We start from the raw sequence: 22,851 nt of genomic DNA on the forward strand, positions 1-22,851 counted from the left end.
ACCCCTTAACCTTTCCATCCCCTTTAAATTGCCCCCTAACATGGTTTCTTCACCAATCATCCCCTCATCTCACTTTTTGAAAAAAAACAACAACAACAAAAAATAAAATCATGGATTCAAAAAAATCCAACAAAATTAGAGATATAGTAAGGCTACAACAAATCCTCAAAAAATGGAGAAAAGTAGCTAATGCATCTAAATCGAACACAATTACAACCACTGTATCCACAAACACAACCTCGGCCGCCACCACCACCATTGCGAGCAATGGTGGTGGTAGCAGTAGCGGAAACAAAGGCATAAAATTCTTAAAAAAGACACTTTCATTTTCAGACAACTCTGTTTCAGGAACAGAGTATGTTCCAAAAGGATACTTAGCAGTTTGTGTAGGAAAAGAGCTTAAAAGATATGTAATCCCAACAGAATACTTAGGTCATCAAGCATTTGGAATACTGCTAAGAGAAGCAGAAGAAGAGTTTGGATTCCATCAAGAAGGTGTCCTTAAGATCCCTTCCGACGTCGCGGTGTTTGAGAAGATCTTACAGATGGTACAGCATAAGAGGGAGGAGTTTTACTTCCATGAAATGTCTCAAAGTTTTGAGTTTCATGCATCTGATATTGATGTTATGAGTTCTACTTTGAGTGGTTGTTGTTCACCTGATTGTGATCAAATTCTTCAGCCTTCTCTTCCTCAGTTGTGCAGATGATGATTTTCACTACTAATTAAATTTTGGTTATAATTTTTTTCATAAATTTTAGCCATTTTTTTTTTTTGTTGGGTTTGTTTGCCCTTCCCTTATTAACATTTTTTGTTGGAAAAAAAACAAAATGTTTGAAATAAGGGGAATGAGGTAGATTTTTCTCATTAGAACAAAACAAATTTGTTCTGTTTGTAATGGTTGATTAGTTTTTAATAGATCAGTCATTCATGTATCATTAATTCAATATCGTTTTTATTCATATTGTATTTACGTTATTTATATTATCGCACATGTTTATTTTCACGTATAAAGACGGGAAATTAGACTTTGACTTCAAAATAAATATTCCGCAAACTTAATCTATTATTTGATACCAATTCAGTTGTATTTTCTAGGAAGTAGGAACTAGAATTTCATTTGAGAAACAGATTTATTTCTAGAAGTAATGTAATTAATTCCCTTCATTTGCTATCAATCAACAAGCCGTGATGTATGATGAGATTTGAATATTTCCTCCGTTTTTATTTTATTGCACCATTAGGACTTTTACACTATTCACTTAATATTCTTTGACCATCATTTGTAATTTATATATTAGGAAAAATATAGTCATATGGGATCTAGTTAGATTCGCATTAAACTCTACTTTTCAAATATCAAATTTTTATAATTTTTACAAAAGTATAATTGAAGATATTAATAACTAAAATAATGTATTGGCAATCGTAAAATCCCTTATGGTGCAATAAAAAAAAAGAACGGAGGAAGTATTTAAATTGATTGAGAATTGTCCTCTAATTTGTCCTTTCATTCTAAGGAATAATAGTAAAAGTTGTACTGTGCATTTTTATTTAATGATATCCAATCATAGATTATGGATCAGAATATGGTAATCATGTTGTAATTTTCTTGCTTCAAAAAAAAAAAGTTGTAATTTTCTTAATAAACACTATAAGACAGTTTTCCCATGATAGTCGGGAATTAATAATCAAAATTTTGATAGGGAATAACAAATGTTTAATCTTCTCACTTTTAGTTAACGATTATTACTTATTCTTGTTCAAATAAGATCTAAAAAAAGAGAGCATATGTTGAAGACTTAGATGGATCAATAAAATCTTTACTCCACATATATTCCTTTTATTGGATTAAAAAAAACGTCTTCTTCATATTAATTTGGCAACTTAGGAGAGTTTAAATTTTAATTGTTTTTACAACTATAGAAACTATGTTAATGCAAAATAGAGGCATGGGTCAACTTAGTTACAAAATAGCGTAAGAAGATATACTCCTTTTTCTTGGTCTATTCTCAGCATAATCAACACGTGTACACACTTTTTATTGTGTAAACCTTAAACCTTTAATAATTCAATATTTTTAAACGTTAACCATAATACATTTGGCTCAATGCAAGCTATTGATCCAAAATTATTGATTGAATTATAGTACTCCATCCATATAAGCTAAATGTACAACATGAATTATTTCCATATCAAAAAGTCAGAATTAATAAATAAAAAATAATGATTCATGAAGAAAGTGCATGCACGATACAAATCAACCATCATGCTTAAAGTAATGCAGGCTTATACAAGCAATTAAGTAAATTCTCACCCCATAAAACAAGCAATTAATAATTATAACATAATTATATTTGTGGTGCAAATTAATAATAACTTAATAAATAAGTATACAATATATATACATGTAATTTTCCTTATTAAATGAAATTAAATTAAATTGAGAATAGGACGCAAAGTTGCACATGAGCATCTATTCAGAGTAGTAGTTATTATTGCCTATGCAAAGGCAGGCTGTTATGCTGCAATGCAGTTATGCAGGCATAGTGGACGTGGTAACTAATCAATTTTATTTTTCTGTTTTTATTATATTTATTTACGGCTTTTTATTTTTATGCCAACATAAATATACTACTACTAGTATAACATCAGCTCACATGCAGCTCATACGTTAACTGCTCTCTTTTCAACCGAAAAAAACATTTGGGCCCCACTATTCATGTGGACCCATTTCTTTTTCATATTACTTTGATTTTATTTTTTTATTTAATTTTATTTTGGAAAATTTGACAATTACCACCTTATGTTATGTCCATTTTAGCAATTACCACCTTGTATTTTTTATTTTGAAAATTACTACCTTCTATTTTCAAAAACATCAAAAGTTACCACCTTCTTGCCCCTCAACTACCACGTGACGTCATTTTGGGCTCATTTTTTCCCTTTCTTCCCTATTTCCCTCACATTTCTCATTCCTAACTCGATTCTCATCCCCCCTTTCACTTATTTTCCCCCAAACAATAAAAAACACTTCAATTCACTCCTCCAAATCAAAATTGACGAACACTTATTGGTGGTTTGGGGGAAAAAAAAAGTGAAAGGGGAGATGAGAATCCAAATAGGAATGAAAAATGTGAGGGAAATAGGGAGGAAAGGGAAAGAATGGGCCTAAAATGACGTCACGTGATAGTTGGGGGGCAAGAAGGTGGTAATTTTTGATGTTTTTGAAAATAGAAGGTGGTAATTTTCAAAAAAAAAATATAAGGTGGTAATTGCTAAAATGGCCATAACAGAAGGTGGTAATTGTCAAAATTTCCTTTTTTTTTTTATATCAATAATATAATATAAGGATAATAAAACAAAAAAAAAACCTTTCATTTTAATGATAATATTTCAAGTATAAGTGTATAACACTTTTACCTCTTGAAGGACTTTAACCTATGAAATAGGTAGAAATAATTTATGCATTATTTTAGAATGTTTGAAAAACAATTTTTATGTTTCTTAAATTAGTAATGATTCATTAACTTATTTTGACTTTTTTCCAAAACGTTCATACTAATTAAGATTGAGTAATGACTAAATGAGGACAATGTGGATACTATCATAAGGTCTCTAGCTAGTAGGGATGGCAACGGGTCGGATTCGGAGCGGATTATGCTAAATCCGACTCCGATCCGACAGTGAGTCGGAGGCTAAATCCGACATCCGACTCCGACTCCGACATCCGACTCCGAGACTCCGAATCCGATCCGACTTAAAAATTCGACATCCGACTCCGACTCCGATCCGACCCGAATCCGAGTTTCTTTTATTTTTTGATTTTTAGGTTTTTTTAAAAAAAAAATACTAAATCAACAATTTCCAAATTCCACTAAAAAACAGTATTAATGAAAATTCAAAGTACAACAAAGAAAATATTACACAGTACATTGTCAGTACTTGTGAAATTGTCTACATTAGAACAATAATATCATAAAAATTCATAATAAATTACAAGTGCAATACAATTATACAAAACAACCAAGTTCATTCCTCCATGGCTCCATGCAACTCTTGAAGACTTCAATTCTTTAACATCAAGTTCACTGTGAAACTAACCAAGATAAAAAAAAAATGAATTAGTAACATAATTACATAATATATTATTTTTAATTAATTAACCAATCAAAAACATATAAAATTCACCTTTGTTCATTATTCCTCATCAACTTCCACATCTTCATCTTCATAAATTAAAGCTAATTCTAGCTCAATCTTTGTAGTATCTAAAAATCATATAAAAAGATACATTAGTATTATAAATTGACCAAAAAAAACTTTAATTAATGAAATACCTTTCAATAGTGAACGCCTCCAACTTTGAAGACACATCAAAGCTTCAACGGTTTCCGGTAGAAGTCTACTACGATGGGGTCCAATGACCCTCCCACTTGTGCTAAATGAACTTTCGGAAGCAACGGTGAAAATGGGTATCGCAAGAATATCTCTAGCAATCTTAGCAAGGGTGGGAAACCTATGTGACTCCGCATTCCACCAAGCCAAAAGACTAAACTTACTCTCATCAACTACAAGCCTCTCCTCTAACAAGTAAGTTTCCACCTCACATTTTTTAGTCCTCTTAGGAGGTTGTTGCGAAACATGTCTTGCCCACAACCCCTCAACTTCATCAAATTCATCCATGGGCCTCTTACCATTCACATTGACAATGGAGGAAGTTACACTAAAAGGAGTGTCATCATAACTTGCATCCATCTCATAATCATGAACTAAATCAACCAACAATCTTTTCACCCTATCACATTCCATCTCAAAACAATCACCATACACAAGTCTATAATAAAAAGTCACAATATCCAATTTTCTTCTAGGATCCAAAACCGAAGCAACCGACAACATTACATTAATCACATTCCAATATTTATCAAACTTAACAATCATTTTTGAAGCCATAGATTCAATCACCTTATTCCCACAACAAACCCATTTTCTCAAAGCAAGTAAAATTTCACACACTTTTTCAAAGTACAAATTGGCCGTTGGATATTTTCTTCCCGAAAAAGCCTCCGTTGCCCTTTTAAATAGTGCTAACCTTTCACATATCTCACTAGCCATTTTCCAATCTTCTTTACTAGGTAGTTTAAATTTATTCCTTCCACTTTTGCTCACCTTTGAATCCAACCTAGTAAATGCATCTTTATACAAAAGGGCTATTTGCAACATATCATAACATGAATTCCATCTTGTCTTACAATCTAAAGTCAATTTCTTAGTGATAGGAATTCTACAATAATTACAAGCATCCTCAAACTTCTCATACCTTTTTGGTGTTGAAACACAAAAGGCAACAACACTACGAACTTTCTCAATTGCACCACTAATCATTTCCAACCCATCACCCACAATCAAGTTCAATATATGTGCACAACAACGCATATGCAAATACGAACCACCCATAATAAGCTTGCTAGAGTTAAGTTTTTCACGCAAAACATCTACTACGGCATCATTAGTTGTACAATTGTCAAGTGTAATGGTGGATACCTTTTCATCTATATTGAAACTCTTCAAACATTCTACCAATGCCTTGCTAATTGATTCCTTGTTGTGTGGGCATGGCACATACAAAAACCTATCAAACACAATCAAGTTACATACATATTAATTATATATTCAATTAAATGTAAGTTCAAACAAAAATATAAAACTATTAAATTACCTAATGATAAGTTCACGCAAAACCCAATCATCATCAATGTAATGTGCCGTCACCGCCATATACCCTTTCTTGAGTCATTTCTTCATCATTAACCTTTGTTGATTGTTTTGTAGTCACATTAGTAGGTTCTTTTACATAAGAGGATGGATCAACAAACCCCTCATCATCATCATATCCATTAGTAGGAGTAGATGAAACTTCTTCCATACCTAAATGCAAAATTAAATTGGGGATAAAAATCAATAATTTAACACACAACCAAAAATTTAACAAACAAAAGAATTGAAAATCCACAAGTAGAAGAACAAACAAAAAATATCCTTTTTAAAAATTGCATAGAGACAAACACTAAACTGAAGAGGATTAGAAAGAATAGGGAAAATAAAATGAAATCCAAAACAGGCTAGTCTAAAAGATTCTTCATCGCCATTCTGGCACGTCCAAAACATGCCCTTTTTAAGAAATTTAATTATTGGCCTTCTCTCATTTTTTAAAGATGGTTCCCAATTGTTCACCTCTCCCAGCTTGTCCATTTGCAGCTAGTTCACAAGCCAAAAGTTTATCCTTTGCCATGCTCAGCTTCAATTCAGATACCATCCATCTCATACCCCATACATCCCCCTCGGGCCTCAGCATTTGCAATAGCATTCAGAGCAATTAAGAGTGTATACTAGTACAGAATCCAAAATTCGAAATTCGAGCAGAAAAACAAACCAAAATTCAAGCAGAATACACAATCCGAAATTCGAGCAGAATACACAAGTAACACAACCAAAAATTCAAGCAGAATAAAAAAAAATCAAAAAAATCGAGCACAATACACAACCAAAAATCGAGCAGAATAAAAAAAGAATTCAAAAAAATTCGAGCATAATACACAACCAAAAATCGAGCAAAATAAATTAAAAATCAAAAAAAAATCAAGCAAACTATTCGGTGTAACTAAATATTCGAGCAAACAATACACATAATCGAGCAAATCATCAAGCAAACAACACATTTAATCGAGCAAATAATTCGGTTTCAGAATATAAAAAAAATTAAAAAAAATGAAAATATACTTGACTTGTTGACGGTGCTGCGTTGCATCGGTCTGCGGGAGCGCCGGAGCGGTGACGAGTAGGTGGTTGACGTGGAGACGCGCCGCCGTGAAGAGCTATGTGGAGTATTGGAGTGGGCTGTGGCTGGTTGCGTGAAAGACTGAAGTGAGAGTGAGAAATTGAGAATGTGGAGTAATGGAGTGGGTTGTGGCTGCGTGAAATTGTGAAAGAAAGTGTGAGGAGTGATCTAGGGTTTTTAGACAAAAGACCACTTAGACTACAAAATTAGAATTAGATATTTTAATTTGAAAAAAATACATAATTTGTTCATTTAAATCTAACTTTTACATAAAAAAGAATGTCTTATATTTTACACATTACAAATATTAATTGTGTAACAAGAACATAATTTTAAAATTGTGTAACTAAATTATTATGTCATTATATATCAAATTGGTCTAATATTCAAAAAAAAAAAAATTGGTCTAATAAAGTATGGAGTAATAGTCATTAGAGATTTAGAGGTAAGGTTTAAGAATAGATCTCATGAATCAAGGTAGTCCACATTGTTGAAAACTATCCTAATCAACTATTGATCGATCAACATTATACTTCGTTGATTGAGTGATCGACTTTATAGATATAAAATAGAATTAGTAACCGTGAATTAGTAAAAAGTTTATAATTTTGACCGATTAACAATGTTTGTGTTATTGTAATATACTGCGTAGTTAATTGTTTGGAATAAAGATCAATTAACATTATACTTCGCTGATTGAGTGATTGACTTTATAAATATAATAGTGAATTAATAGCTTTAACTATGTTTGTGTAACTGTGAATTAGTAAAAAGTTTAGAATTTAGACCGATTGAGTGTGCTATTGACTTACTATGAATTACTAAAAAAAGTTTAAACATTTGATCAAGACTAAACTATGAATCGATTAACATTATATTCCATTGATGGAGTGATTGACTTTATAGATATAAAGTACAATTAATAATTATAAATAGTTTGTGTTACTATGAATTAGTAAATGTTTAAAACTTTTGATCAAGATATTCAAGAATTAACTATTGAGTATTGATTGGTCTCTGTTGATTGAGCACATGATTGACTTTATAGATATAAAGCTGAATTAATAACTTTAAAGATATATCACATATATGTTTATGTTTATGTTTTTGTGAATTAGTGATTGACTTTATAGATATAAAGTTGAATTAATAACTTAAAGATATATCACATATATGTTTATGTTTATGTTTATGTTTTTGTGAATTAGTAAAAACTTAAAGTTTTAAATATTGATTTTTTTTATAAAAAAATTAAAATATAAGGGACACACCAGGAAGGCGGGAAATGACACGTGTCATTGTTGGTGTGTCTTTTAGTATATAATGCGACGCAACTAAATTGTGTTTATACTGTTTGACGGCTTGACGCAACTAAATTGTGTCATTGTTGGTGTGTCTTTTAGACTTTTAGTATACTATCGATTGATGATTGATGAATCATATAATGTGAGTATGTGACGCAACTAAATTGTGTTTATACTGTTGATTCGTAACAATAAAGAGGTATTACAATAAATTAATTATATCCCTTCAAAATATATATATATATATATATATATATATATATATATATATATATATATATATATATATAAAAGTTAGAGTACACAATTACACAAATCCCAAAAAAAATTGTATATAAGTCGGAGTCGAAGTCGGATTACGGGTCGGATTATCTCGGAGTCGGAGTCGGAGTCGGACATCCGCCGGAGTCGGATTTTTTTCTCGGATTTTTTGTAGCATCCGACTCCGACCCTCCTCCGATTCAGATTCGGATTATTTTATCGGAGTCGAACTCGGATTAATTTTTTCTCGGACTCGGAGCGGATTTTTTGCCTCGGATCGGGGCGGAGTAGGGTCGGATCCGGATTGAATTGCCATCCCTACTAACTAGTAAGATTGAAATAACTTTATAAGGGAACAAGTACTAAACAGTAGTTGATACATTGAAAATTTAGACAATTCAAGTAAACAATGAGAAGCATATCAGTTTTTTCATATATTTAACACCTAGGTGTAACTATACATTCAATTCGCTCCCTCACATTCTTCTTCCTCTGTACTCACAAGACCATATACACGAGAAGGAAAATACAGAAGGTTGTACCACTACATCCGATCTGAACATAAGATAAATTCGTACGGAGTAATATTATAATAATGTAACGAGCTCATATGTGGTCCAATCTTATAAGCACATCTACATACACTTGCCACAAACCATAAGCAACGAGCAACGGCTAAGTCAAAAGCACAAAAGCAGCTGCTGCACCATTCTGATTATCTTATTGTACGTCCAAATAAACTTCTGCAAAACAAATTAAACTATATATATATACTTAAACAACATAAAACCCACATACTCTGATATAACTTCCATCTTTGGAACTATGAACATTTTATCCATAATTTGCATGATGTGTAACATCCACAAAGTTGTAACAGAACATGTGTAACACAAAGAAAGCAACAGTTTATTACACATTTCATTCTGATCTGAAATTATATACATTTAATTTGTTCTTTCCCAAACACCAGTGGATAATAATCCTTAGTTCCTGGCCTCAGTGTGCATGTATGTACATACGTACGTTTTCCTGCAAATTTTATGCTTTGAAATCCTTTACTTTCCCAATGTTTTTGCTGATCCATCTTGCAGTAGATTTTTATTCAATTGAAGTTCCCAGGCCATATACATGCACGGTTAATCTTGGATCTGCCCGGATAATGTTTTTATTACAGCGTACCCGTTTCATTTATCAACTCTGTTACTGAGTGTATATACATGTTATAGAGTTTAATAGACTTTGACTAAATTCAAATTTGAATAGTCATATACTCGTAGCATATCCCTAATAGCCGATAAATATTGATACATTATTCTCAAAATTTGAAAGTGAAACAATTGATTAAGTTGGAGCAGCTAAATAAAGCTGATCCAATCACTTATTGATCCGATTTTTATAATAATTGTTTTATGATATTAGCATATGCATTCATACAATACGTCATCCTTTGAAGTAAGAAACCTTAGCTTAGAAGTGTATGAAAATGGTGCCCACTTCATGCACACGTATTTGATAGGCTAAGGTAAGTGGTGGTTATAGTGAAGAACCAATTAAATGAGTGAAATTAAAACCAACATTGAATAATATATGAATGCATTAGTATTTTTTTTTTCAGATGATATATATGACTTTTACGTGACAAACTTTTGCAACATATATACATGCAGCATAAATCATGGTGCTATTATACAATTCGCCACACTTCCAAAGAGTTCGGTTTATCGTTTTCAGATCATGCATGCGAGATGCGACTATAACCGTGCGAGACTTGGATAAGTTTTTCTTTTCCTTTACCCCTTTATTTAATAAATCCACCGAGTTATTTATATACTATATCTATTCATAAATAATTTCCGAATTATTATTATGTTAGATTGTAAATGAGAACATATTCATCTATTATTGTAAAAATGAGTTAATTATCTCTTAAACTTGATCCATCACAACTTCATATCGTGTCAAATTGGTTATATTCTCGTTTACCTTTTATAGTTCTACACATTTCATACAAACTTAATACATACTACAGAAGAAATTTTAGGTAATCAAGTGAAAATTAAAATTGACGATTACGATATTACATAATATGTGCTATTTACTATCTTTGTTTCCTTTTATCCGTCCTATACATTTATTGCTCATTTAATCAAAGTAAAGAAAAACTTTATCACATTTCTCAAAGCATATTAAAAAAAAAAAAAAATAGCTTATGTTATCCATATTTGTCGAAAAGCATATAAATACTTATGTTAAGTATATCAATATTTTATAAATTTTCTTATACTTAATTAAAGATATTAGTGATACGAGTCATAGCATCATACGAAGTATAATTTGATGCATGCTAGAATAAAGATGTCATATACTTGTATATATACTTTGTATAACATATTTACTCCAATTAAAGGCCTGTTCTCTTCGGCTTAATTTAGTTCAGTTTCTAATTTCCTTCTCTCATAAACAATTCAGCTCAGCTCAACTCAGTTCAGCTCATTTCATTTCAATTCAGTTTAATTCAGTTCAGTTCAGTAAATCAGAATAGGCCCTAAGTAATTAACATTCCATCTTTGCTCACATTCATCTATCTTTCCTTCAATCAATTTGCTCCTAGGCTCCTAGCTTAAGATTGAATTTCCTCCTTATTAATCAACAGTCGTTAACTTATTTTTTGTTTTTAATAAAATGGAATTATACTAGTACATGATTTAAATAAGTAGGATTTAACTCATATATGTAATGAAAAAACATGTAAACCTTTCGTCTTATTTCTTGTGCAATACACTATGCGACATACTAAGTATATCATTTGCTTAGAATTATAGTTACCCATGATTTCATTGGTTTGAGGAGCTACAAACAAGATGAGCATATTAATGAAATAATTTAACTTGTTTAAATGAAGGCATTACTCCCTCTGTAAGGGCTGTTACCATAAGAAAATTCGTCTTCACTTTTCAACAACTTAATCCGTCAATTTTTCTTTGAAATACGTAGACATAATTTGTACTCCATAAAAGATTTGTACGGAGGACAAATGTAAGTTCCTTATTATTCGATTTTGCCAAAATAACATCAAAGTCCCAACTTTGATAAGCGGAAGTAACAAATTGGTATTGTGGTATGATTGCATGAAACAGGTTTTTGAAGTCTGTAAAGTAGTTATTACAGTCAAGATCCTTAATATTTTTGTTCTGTTTTAGAGTCTCCAAAAATAGTAAACACAAAGAGTATAAAGCTCCCAATTTTTAAGGGATTTGCATGGTTAAAGATCAACCTTTGTATAGAAATCACCAGATTCAGTAATCATCGCGCATTCACAATCTGTCTCTTAATTTTAATAATCTAGCATCTAATTGCAATGAACCCTCTCCAACACCCTCGTCGTGATAGTATAATTTGTGATATATAACAACTCAAACCCCTCCTCCACCCCCCTTTGAAGTCTTGGAGGATTAATCCAATGTCGATCTCTTTCTAATAAACCGATATCAACTTTCCCCAACAGAGGGTTCTTTTTTCCTTCCCCTGCTCTTCCCCCGTGGCTACCTTATGCAAGACAAACTTTATGAATGTTTTGCAGGGTAGACACATCCGGCGGCTGATAATATTGAGAGCTCATCATCATCACCGTAATTCACTAGTATCATACAAGAAAATTAAGGGTACGAATACAAGCTTTGATGAGCCATCCTTTCGCAGATGGTGCAAACCACAAATGGAAAAGACAGAAAAGATGGAGAAGATACCGAGAGGATCCTTACCTGTTTATGTAGGGCCACACGAGAAGAGGTTTGTCATCCCTATGACATACTTGACGATGCCAGATTTTGAGAGCTTGATGGAGACAGCCGCTGAAGAATTTGGATTTAAGCAGGAGGGCGGGTTGAAGATCCCCTGTGATGAGGATGACTTCAAGGAGATCCTGTCAAAATGCTTGGCAAATCATAAGGCCACATTCATAACCAGAAACAGAAAGTGGGCAAGAGGTTAGAAATATTTACAGCCAATATTTTGTTATTTTACAATCTAAAATTTCATTCAAGTATATGAAGAAAGATAGGCGAAAAAAGAAATACAGAAAATAGCGGAATCATATGAAAAATATATGCTATCGTTCTGTTATGATATCAATGGACCATTGCAGAGTAGTGAACACATATACATCTCAAAAATATCAAAATTCTAGTGTTCAAGATAAAGTATCAATATATTAGGAACACTATCTAATGCTTCTCACCAAATTTTACCAGTTAGATTTACAACGCTCAAGAGCATAGGGGGGTTGGCTGGCACTGCAAGCAAGGAGGTGGTCGGCACAGCAAGCTGAGACGTTGGCCAGGAGTAGGAAAGGAAGACAGTCATGGCACATTGATGTATATTTATATTTGATTTGTTCAATGTACCATACTGTGGAATAGCGTATCGAAGCGACACCAATTCTCCGTCGGTTTTTTTTTACTTGTATAGGACACATAGTAGCTTCTTTGATTTCATATCTTTCTCGCTATGCAATCCAAATATACTCTGGGAAAGAAAGAATTAGAAAGTCAGAAATATAACCCACGATAACATTAAATTGATCAACTAAAGAAAAAGTTATTTGTGCAGTTTATATGCTTACATGTACATGTACTGTTAAGTTTTTGAGTATCGATCAACAAATGCCTTTGCTTTCTCAGGAGCAAAGAAACGTGCCTGCATATGACACACAAAATGTTACTCATACGCTCATCACATCAAAAATAAGTTGGCTTTTAGAAAAATAAATATGTTCCCAAATTGCAGATTTCGTGAGAACATGCAGATAAATGTGACTGGACGAGTGGACAGAAGTGATAAATAAGAATCCTTTTGAAAAAGGAAAATCCCCAAACAAGGCCTGCTAGTTGTATTTACAAACTTAATAATATTCGCAGATGGTGCAAAGTTGCAAACCATATACAGAAAAGACAGAAAATCCTACTAGAGTGTATTTTCATAGAAAATTTAAAATCAAATGATGATCAACCAAATCACCCTATATACGAAGTATACAAAGTTAAAGTCTATCATACATTGAAAAAGAAACAACAGGTGAAGACTGCTCCAGAAAGCATGGAGAATAGGAATTAACACACAAAAATTAAGATAGTTTTCCATCTACCTTTCTTGTCACTTTTCAGTTACATGTCTAAATTGATTCATGAAGAGCAGATTTATCAGCATAATTGAATAAGAGCACATGACTGAAAAATTTAAAATAAGATTATGGAGCATGATATGTCAGAAAACTTAGGAGACTACCCAGAGTTATAGATATAGATGTTTGTTATCCATTCCGATGTGTAAGATTAGATCATTAAAATGGTTGCAAATTGAATGCAAGGGCATCATAATTAACACACACGTACACACAAGCCAATGCATTTGCTCAAGTGAAAGCTGCATGAACACTCTACATGATAAGCAAAGAATAGCTAATCAGAGGACTTCAATGTCTTACTTGTATAAACATCCGTTCTGCATCTCCAACATTGCCATTTTGTTTCAATATTATCCCCTGCATTGCCAACACATGAACTGTTAAATGGCTTACTACTAAAGACAATAACTTGTGAGAAAGAAAACAGGTATAGAACTCTGAAGAGCTTAAGGGACAGATATATAGCATGACTTTTTGGACCAACTGATGATACAAACCCTTCCTACTTTCGCAAATCAAAGGTCACACGGAAGTATAGCCTTTTCTTAAATGGGCTTCTCTATGGTGATAACGAATTTGATGCTACATACAATCCAAATGGTCAATTAAGACCCTGGCGACCCTAACACTACTCGGAAGCTGCAATATCTTCCCTACAGCCCAGTAGCAATTATTTTAGAAAGAACAAACTTAGAGCATTAGACATCAGGAAATTGGTCAGACATAACTGTAAATTAAAACCTCTCTCTAAATGACAGCTTTTTCAAAGTGTATGAAAGATTTTGAAAAGATCACCTTAGCTAAGTAACCCCGGAAGTCATCAGGATGACTAGAAATCAACTGATCATAAACTGATAATGCATCGCTGATATGACCCCAATCTGAATAGGCTTTTCCAAGCAGCAGTTCAACCTGGACAACAAATATCATGAATTGATAAATACCCTGGACCCAATTTCAACAAGTAGATTCCAATTCAGATGGAAACAAGTTCTTATGGTATAAAAGACGTCGAATCCAGCTTTCCAATAAGAAATTACAGTAAAAATCAGGAGTTTTTTTTTTTTTTTTATTATTATTATTTTTTAATTTCGTATAAAGAGTGTATACAAAAGATGAACTCAATGCCCAATTCCTCCCACATCCACTTCCGTACGACTTACACAAAGGGGAAATTAAGTAAACAAAATTAGAATTCTTAACCAGGTGAGACTTAGACCTATACAAACCAAGATGCAGGATGTGATCATAATTCTGAAAGCACATAAAATAATATTAGAAACATAATAAGCCTGTGGGCGGAACAAATATATAGACACTAAGATCAGCAATAACCTATTTTGTGCTCATAATAGCTTTAGATCAGAGAGATTTGTACTTATACTCTGTGTCTCTGTGCAAGAATCACCAAGAAAGCCTCACTTCGTACATACAAGTACAGGCTGGTTATCCTAGTTCAGTTTCAGAACAGTTGCACAACTAGTTTTTGCAATTATGAAATATTTATGAAGTTTATGAAAATTCAATGTCCCTGAAGAATTATGAATTCAGACTAACTTGAATTGGATCCACATTCTGGGCGTCATTTTCCTCTGTGCTACTTTCTGTCTTGGTAGTGCTATCACTAGATTTACCATTATTGAGACGTTCACGGGAATCCAGAAGGACCTGAACAGCCTACAACCAGAAAATAAAACAAATCCAAGTCAACATATAGGTGTAGGTCAGGAAGAAAACAAAAGCCAAATGTAAGATTTAGTTTTTTTTAGATGAGTGAATGATTTATGCAATGTAAATTCAAAGTCTAGTTTCTCAAAGTACACAGAAATAACAAGTTTGGTTCTAGCAAAATTGCCCACATGTAGCCAGCTATAACAATCAAAATTAGACTGATTCATGCTACCAACATGTAGAAAATTTTAAAATCCCAGCTGAACTACTATGAACAAACTAGACACTAATTCTACAAAACATCACACAGAGCTAAAATTTTAACTTTAGATCATGATGCACACAAGTCAAGGGTGGTCTCTTGGCTAAAAGAAATAATAAGCAAAATTAATTGGCACATCAATGCCTGTCAGTGCAAAATGTCCATTATTGAGATAGCAACACATTGAAAAGTTAATAGTCAAGTAGTAATGCACTAGCATGTGCAGCAGCAAAATTTGTGCTGGCAAGATGATGGAAAAACATAAGACTGCAGAAAATGTACTGCAAAGTCTTGAACAAAGCACTCTAGATTACCATGTTCCATGCTGAAGACCTGAAGTAGACCAACACCTACAACCCCTCATAGCATAAAGCTAATAATTCAAGGAAGACTCTCAAACCAATAATTGATGCACTCAAGTGTACAAGTTGATGCAAATTGCGTATCACAGAAGAGCAAAAACATCTTACAGAACTGGGATTTTTCAATTTTACCCCAATTCATATTGTCTCAAGATGCTGAAGACTAGCATGCAAAAATACTGAATATTGAGTTACTCTACACAACAGAAAGAAACAACTAATCTATGATTGAACCAGATGGCAAACCTCATCAGGCTTCTTAGCAGCAAGTAATGCATTTGTAAGGCCACGCAGAACTTCAAAATCTATACCTTTGGTCACCTTTTAAGAAAACAAAATTTATTTATTGTCAGCAGTCTCAGCATACATGCAGCTCACAGCACACAAAAAATCGATATGAATTCCCTATTTAGACAACTATTTATCTTCATTGAAATTAAATTTACTAGAAAGGATGGAGCATCTCTGAGCACACAAAAGAATAGATGAGAACAGCCATTGATATTTCTATTGCATTAAAAGAAGTTCTAGGAGCAAGTATGCATAGGATATTTTAGACTGATGATTTGCATTAATACAATTATTTTCCTTCCCAGTACCCCTACATAGCAACTCACTTTTACCTATGATGAGCTGATAAGTATTCATTCTTAAATTTAGTGCCAGATAATGAGATAAAAAGAGTTTGTGAAATCATTTGGACAGACTGCAAGCTGCAGCTAATGGAAAATGCAAGAAATAATCTACGCATAAAGACCTTTGCTGAACTTTTGTATGCTGCAGCGCTTCCTTCATAGTCATTGAGCTCATACTTTATCTCCCCCAACAAGCGAAAGACATCTGGGTCACTTGGTTTTTCCTGAGAAATCAGAGCAACATACTTCAGATTGTCTAAATTATTTGAATCATGTTACGATTATATCAAGTAACAAACAACCTTTGCCAAGTTCTCGAGATAAGTAGCAGCCCGAGCATATTCTCCAAGTTCTGCTGATGTTACTGCAGCTCCCTGCACGATGTCTCTATGTTATAAAAGAAATTGCCAGATGTTCTTTATGGCTGAAATGCAAAAACAAGTGACTGATTTTGCTGAAATTATAAGATTTTCATTCCGCTGTATAGACTTTCAAGTCATTATCGAATTCCCATTCCCACCAGTACACAAACATCATTATCCAAGCTGGGCAAGATATATAATATACATGCCAACAGATAAACACCATAATATAATATACGTAGTACAACAATGCTCTGTAAGGAATGGTCCATATTTCAAGCTGAAGGTTGAGTCTCATAAGACTCATTACAAGCTTATAAAAAATACACAAAGATCTTGATCTCCACTAAAAAAATAGGTTTGACCAAGAATAGGGTAAAACTGAAAACAAAAAGGAAATTGGAAAGGAAACAACAAACATATGAGTGTACAGTAAAGTATAAGATACCCAGTGTACAACAAAAACATAGACCATTGTAGCATAAATAGTCTATTAACGTTCCCAAATAAGGATGCCCATAGTTAACGGTTATATGTAGAATAATGCCCAAAGACAAACATAATGCATGAATATTTGATATTTTTAATCAGGAACAAATTTCAAAGAAATAATCACTCACTTCAAGAGCAACTGGATCTTTAGGCGAAGAGCTCAGAGTTGCCTCATATTGCTGAAGCCTACTCTGTTAAGATACAAAAACAAAACTTGTCAATAGGGAGGGGAATTCGATAAATTCCTCCACTCTGGAAACACTCAAAGAAGAATTTTCTTAAATATTATCAACATAATCAATAGAAGAATGTCGTGGCAAGATCCAAACAATATTCTGCAAGTAATTGCAATTTATTGTCTCATACATGATATCCCCAGTCCCTACCATGATTTCATCTCACATGAAAATAGATTGGAGGTACTTAAGGTGTTTCCATAATATTTAACTAAAACACGCAATGACCCTGTTGATGTTACCTTATTATTAATGGTTCTACCCCAAATTCTAATTTCTATAATATTAGGTCACATAGGCATACAACCGAGTAAGCTTCTCACAACCTTAACCCCTTTTTCTTTCTTTTATTCTACATTCATGCTCTCACCTTCAACTTCACCTTTTTCTCTCTTAAAAGATGTGTAATCAAAGTGATTGAACATTCAGCTTTATAGCCTTGCAGTAATTTACTAGAAGTTATAGAAAAGGCAGCATGCTGAAAATGACCGTCCACAAATTTACCTGAAGAACTGCTGTCTCTTCTTTGGACAACTTTTTACTGACTGCTCCATTGTCTTCACTGGAAGTTATGCTGCAAAATATGGGACAAGCCAAAGAGAAAAAAAAAAAAAAAAAAAAAGAAAAAAAAAAGGCACCAAGATTAAATATTGTTACTAAGGTGCACATATGATAGCATTATATTGACACTTTTTTTTATAGAAGACATGTATACATATCATTTAACAGACACATGAGTATATCACTCAGAAAACCAAAACATACAGAAGCATAAGCATCATGATGTCAATACCAAAAGAGTTCCATTGTCATATCTTGAAACCATTTAGCATTAAGAATGAAGACATACGCAGAAAACCACGGTCCAGAAGAATATAAAGAATGCTATGCAGCCTCTAACAAAAGGCTTGTTTACTTCAGTGAAAGATGCTAAAGCATGTGGAAGTGAAGCTACAGAGAGAAAACAATAGTAAGCCTTTAACTTAAGAAGGGATTTCTTTTTTTTTTTTTTTTTTTTTTTTTTTTTGGGCTCAGAAGATGTAAGTGTGACCAAATGAAATGCAACTTTATACTAACAAGAGAAAATTTTATGATGCTAGAGTACCTTCCAGTCGGTAGAAAGTCTCCCAAAGCAAAAACAAGGCCAAAGACCACAACAGCAATTCCAACTCCGATCTACCATATTTTCATATTTCATTCAGAAAATAGCATAGCCACAAATCATGAGAAACTCCACCAATATGCTAGTATAATTGCATGAGACAACTTTCCAACTCAAACCTTAGTCCCAAGCCCGATTGTGTTCTGCTTTGGTTCAATGGGTGCATCATAGTCTATTGCCCTAAACTCATTCGTCGTCTCTGATTTCTTCTTTTCAACAGCGGACCTGATAGAATATATCAGAATTTAGATATTAAGATTCTACCAAGCAGAATGGAGCAAATGAGAAAGAGAATAAAAAAGGAAAGATGCTTAATCATCAACAGAAGTTGACAACGTTTTAATTTATCAATAACAGAGGAACAAAGTTGTGTTTGCACTTTGTTGCATACATTGCAGCATAAAATGAAAGTCTAAGAAGTAAACAACAATTAGACTCAATTTGATTTTTTTATAACAGATATACTAATAACCCATTACATCAGATTAGTTAATAATGGAAACTTGGACAGCTGTTATCCCAACAGTGGATCTTTAACATAAACAATCACAGCTCAATTATTGGGCCACAGCACTCACATACTAGACAAGTAGAGGTTCATTCTCAGCTGCCGAATATCTTTGTCCAATGTCCAACTTCATATGGATCAAAACAGACTAACCATGTTCAATTATCAATAGCACTTGGTCAATACTGAATTTGGTGAAAGACTTTAGAAAGTATAGTAGAATATATCTTGGCAATTATATCATAATTATGTGTACGCAACACAATTGTGGAACAGAAGGTACATGACTTACAAGAACCACTAGTTGAGGGATCAAGGTGAGACATTTTTCTGAAAATTTAAAGCAAATATCATAGCTAACAAGGTCATACAAATTAATGTTGAAGTTCTAATATTGATTAACCATCCAGAATCTTTTTTATCATTTAAATCTGAAGTTTATTCCTCCAATAACCACCAATTGTAAAAGTCGGTAGATTATGAAAATGCCAGAAAATTGCACCTTTTGACTGCTTGAAGCTTTTCCTCAAACTCTAGATCAGACAGAGTTTGCTTAAACTTTTTGTCGGGCCTTGAACTCACTCCTGGTGCTTCTACAAAAATACAGTCTATAATTTTAGAGAGGGCTTTGTAGAAAAAGGAACACAGAAAGAAAGTACACAAAGTGATGAACTGGTTAAATAAATTTCTCAAAGGAAATTTATTATATACATATGATATGTTTATTTGCATGAAGATGTCCATAAATCTTTTCCCATAAGATAAACAGACAAAAATGGGAAGTACTATGAGAAATAAAATAACATCATAATATTCAGAATGAAAACATCACAGTTAAAGCTACAGTTTTTATAAAACATCTTGTATTCGACCTCGAGATAACAGAACCCTCTATAGCAATAGGAAACTGCTTGAATCTATCAAAAACAAGTAGAGGAGGGAAAGCTCCACTTACGACCAGGCATGGAGCTAGATTTCGTACTTGCTGACTTGCTGCACCAAGCAATATAGAAAAGATTAGAAATTGCTATGAGACACAAAGAGTAATGAAAAAAATGACAAATAAATCTAGGGCTGACAGTATGACAGAAGTAAAAAACAAAATCATGGGAACTATATGCACAATCATATCATATAGACCTTGGTGCATACAAGACACAATTTCTTCCCCTTGTTTCAACAAATCTACTTCACTTAAACTCAAACATGTGTCCAACCCTTGAAACTCCCGGGTACATAAAAGTGTATGACACTAGACGAAAACCTTAAATTGGAATTGAGAGACCATAGAATATTGGAATTCCCTGAAATAGTGGATTCTAAACTTAAAATCACACCCTACCCAATCCTTGCTGCCTTGGTCCAATTATCCAAGACCGAATAATACTCAAAAAGAACTACAAATGAATCTAGCATTATGTTCAAAACAACTTTTCATCTTATCTTCAGAGTAGAGAAGGCTAATGGATCTCAGCTCGGCTACGGCACCTTGCCAACACTTTACATTCTACCAACCATCTAAAAGCTCATAAATTTCTGCTTTGATATTGTAGTATCTAGAACATTAGCATTCTTAAATAATTCTAGTTAAGTGATTAAAAAAAAAAAAAGTTGCACGTAATTCATTATGCATTTGGCCAAATTTCAACCAATTCAAAGACTACAATAATATACATCATGTTATAGTTTTATAAATACAATCAGAAATTAAAATTTTCACAAAAGATAAAACTAAAAACCATGACATAAGTACAAACAAAACCCAAATTAGAGGTTAAAAAAAGGACCTTTGTAGTGGAAAATTGCCCTTTTGCTGCTTTGAGCTGCTCCATTTTTTGGTCTGAAAAGATCAAACACCCAACTCAGCCAATAAAAAAAACAAATTGAAAAAAAAATACAAATTAAGTAACCATCAGAAGCAATAATAAAGAAAAGAAAATTAGTGTTTACATTTTTAGTATCATCTTCAGAGCCGAATCCACGAGGATTATCTGAACATTGAACACGAAATGAAGAATAATTGCAGCGTTTTATTATAAAGAAGCTCGAGTAATTCAATGGGGTTGCTGCAACCCACATTATTTTTATGGGTGTTGCTTCAATTTTCAATTCTTACCAAATTTTTGGGGCTTTACCTGCTTGAAATTTTTTTTTTTCTTCCTTTTTTTTAAATATATTTATAAATTCAGAAGAAGAAAAAAATACCAGAAAGTAAAGTAAGAGGGGGTGATGAACAACGAACAACGGACAAATTTGAAGAAAATAATGGGAATTTAAAAGTTTAATTCTTGCTAAACCGCCATTGAATTGTAGTTAGAGCTGTCTTCCTGGGTAGCTTTCCACAGTTTCACTATGAAGGGAGAGTAGAAGATTGAAATGGATAAAGAAGAAACTTGTTAACGAGTGCTTGTTCGCGGGGCAGTTTAATTATGGCTCGTGACTTGTGAGTTATGACACCCATGAGTAGAGCCATTAGAGCCGTAAAGGTGTGTACTATCCGGTCAGGACCGGGATTGCGGATGGTCTAGAAGGATATCATTTCAATCTTTGATTTTTTTTTTTTTACAAATCAATTCATTAATAAAAAGTCACCCGTCATCTACAAATGAAATCTAAATTAACAAATACATAAAATTGAATCAAATTAGGGTTTCCATCATCAGAGCTACGATCGTTGAAAAGATCTTGCACTGTGGTACATCTCTCGCACACATCGCTAGAATATACAATCTTTTCGGAGAGACGGTCTAACGATTTGTTGTAGTTGTAAGGATGATTCTCATCTGATTCGCCTGAACGCATTTGAAAATTTAACAACCGTTGCGATCCCGAACAAATCTTTACCAAAGAATTGACAATAGGGCAAAAGATGATTACTTTTTTGATGAACCCTAACACACAAACAAGCCCTAAACATAAACAAACAACTAAACTAACAAAAACTAACAACTCCACCATAGGGAGACAGACGAATATCTACACTACTTGTGTAGATTTATTGAAACCTAAATTGCAAAACTAAATAAAATTAAGGGAAAAGGGTCTAAAATAGTCTAATTTCCAAAGAAATTAAACTATTTCCGGCCTAATGACCAAGATTTTGGAGAAACCTTAGAAGAGAGGAGGAGAGGAGAAGCGAGAAATTAGCAGTTTGTTTTTGAGTTAATTTTCTACTCCAATCTTTGATTCTTGATTCCGGTTTTTCAACATAATCTCAACATACTAGTACCCTTTTTTTTTCGAATATTCTTGAAATGCTACTAACAATGTTATTTTTTATGTTTAAAATTACAAAACCGATTTTAAATTGAATCGGACAATGCACACTTAAGGACTCAAAGGAGAAAAGTCCCACCGAGCCAGAACCTCATATGTCAACTTGGCCAGAGTGAGTGGGCTAGACCCTTGGGAATTTTCATATGTTAACTTGGCCCGAGTTAGTGGGCTAGGCCCTTAAGAGATCTCATACGTCAACTTGGCCGAGTGAGTGAGCTAAGTCCTTGGGAATGAAGGGAAACTTTAAGAAATACCCCACTCCAAAGTCCTTCCACGGAGTTTGATCTCGGAAACCT

At 33.2% G+C, this 22,851-nt stretch overlaps 2 protein-coding genes and 1 long non-coding RNA gene across 5 annotated transcripts; 1 reads left to right on the plus strand and 2 right to left on the minus strand.

Moving 5' to 3' along the window:
• Window positions 1-97: 97 nt before the first annotated feature.
• Window positions 98-955, plus strand: LOC145571853 (uncharacterized). The gene has a single exon (XM_081630890.1). It carries the CDS (start codon window positions 111-113, stop codon window positions 705-707), a length of 597 nt encoding a protein of 198 aa, XP_081487016.1. The 5' UTR covers window positions 98-110; the 3' UTR covers window positions 708-955.
• Window positions 956-3,849: 2,894 nt separating this feature from the next.
• LOC145571854 (uncharacterized) lies at window positions 3,850-4,466 on the minus strand. Its single transcript, XR_014096633.1, has 3 exons — window positions 4,339-4,466; window positions 4,190-4,269; window positions 3,850-4,097 (listed from the first exon to the last, which is right to left on the minus strand). It is a non-coding gene; the product is annotated as an uncharacterized LOC145571854 (long non-coding RNA).
• An 8,014-nt stretch (window positions 4,467-12,480) lies between these two features.
• LOC145570226 (uncharacterized) lies at window positions 12,481-21,703 on the minus strand. 3 transcript variants are annotated; one of them, XM_081629254.1, is made up of 16 exons: window positions 21,230-21,703; window positions 21,067-21,119; window positions 20,235-20,272; window positions 19,782-19,869; window positions 18,891-18,996; window positions 18,715-18,785; window positions 18,114-18,183; window positions 17,502-17,564; window positions 16,822-16,893; window positions 16,642-16,743; window positions 16,131-16,205; window positions 15,147-15,266; window positions 14,385-14,501; window positions 13,890-13,946; window positions 13,029-13,102; window positions 12,481-12,931 (listed from the first exon to the last, which is right to left on the minus strand). In XM_081629254.1, the coding sequence occupies exons 1-15, from the start codon at window positions 21,356-21,358 to the stop codon at window positions 13,043-13,045; spliced, it is 1,221 nt and encodes a 406-aa protein (XP_081485380.1). In that variant the 5' UTR covers window positions 21,359-21,703; the 3' UTR covers window positions 12,481-12,931; window positions 13,029-13,042. The 3 variants fall into 3 exon arrangements, with proteins under 3 accessions (XP_081485380.1, XP_081485379.1, XP_081485378.1); XM_081629253.1 differs by having other exon boundaries at window positions 13,035-13,102; window positions 19,782-19,872; window positions 21,230-21,702; XM_081629252.1 differs by having other exon boundaries at window positions 19,782-19,872; window positions 21,230-21,702.
• Window positions 21,704-22,851: the final 1,148 nt, after the last annotated feature.

The sequence above is a fragment of the Chenopodium album genome, chromosome 12, assembly GCF_948465745.1.
Source record: "Chenopodium album chromosome 12, dcCheAlbu1.1, whole genome shotgun sequence".
NCBI classification, from domain to species: Eukaryota; Viridiplantae; Streptophyta; class Magnoliopsida; order Caryophyllales; family Amaranthaceae; genus Chenopodium; species Chenopodium album.

Excerpts from the sequence above, each read along its gene's own strand:
- LOC145570226 (XM_081629253.1), bottom strand. The coding sequence starts at position 21,358 with ATGTGGGTTGCAGCAACCCCATTGAATTACTCGAGCTTCTTTATAATA. Across the intron at positions 18,184-18,714 it reads GACTTTCTACCGACTGGAAG|CATAACTTCCAGTGAAGACA; the intron begins GTACTCTAGCAT and ends CATATTTTGCAG. Across the intron at positions 15,267-16,130 it reads CTGCTAAGAAGCCTGATGAG|GCTGTTCAGGTCCTTCTGGA; the intron begins GTTTGCCATCTG and ends TTCTGGTTGTAG.
- LOC145571853 (XM_081630890.1), top strand. The coding sequence starts at position 111 with ATGGATTCAAAAAAATCCAACAAAATTAGAGATATAGTAAGGCTACAA.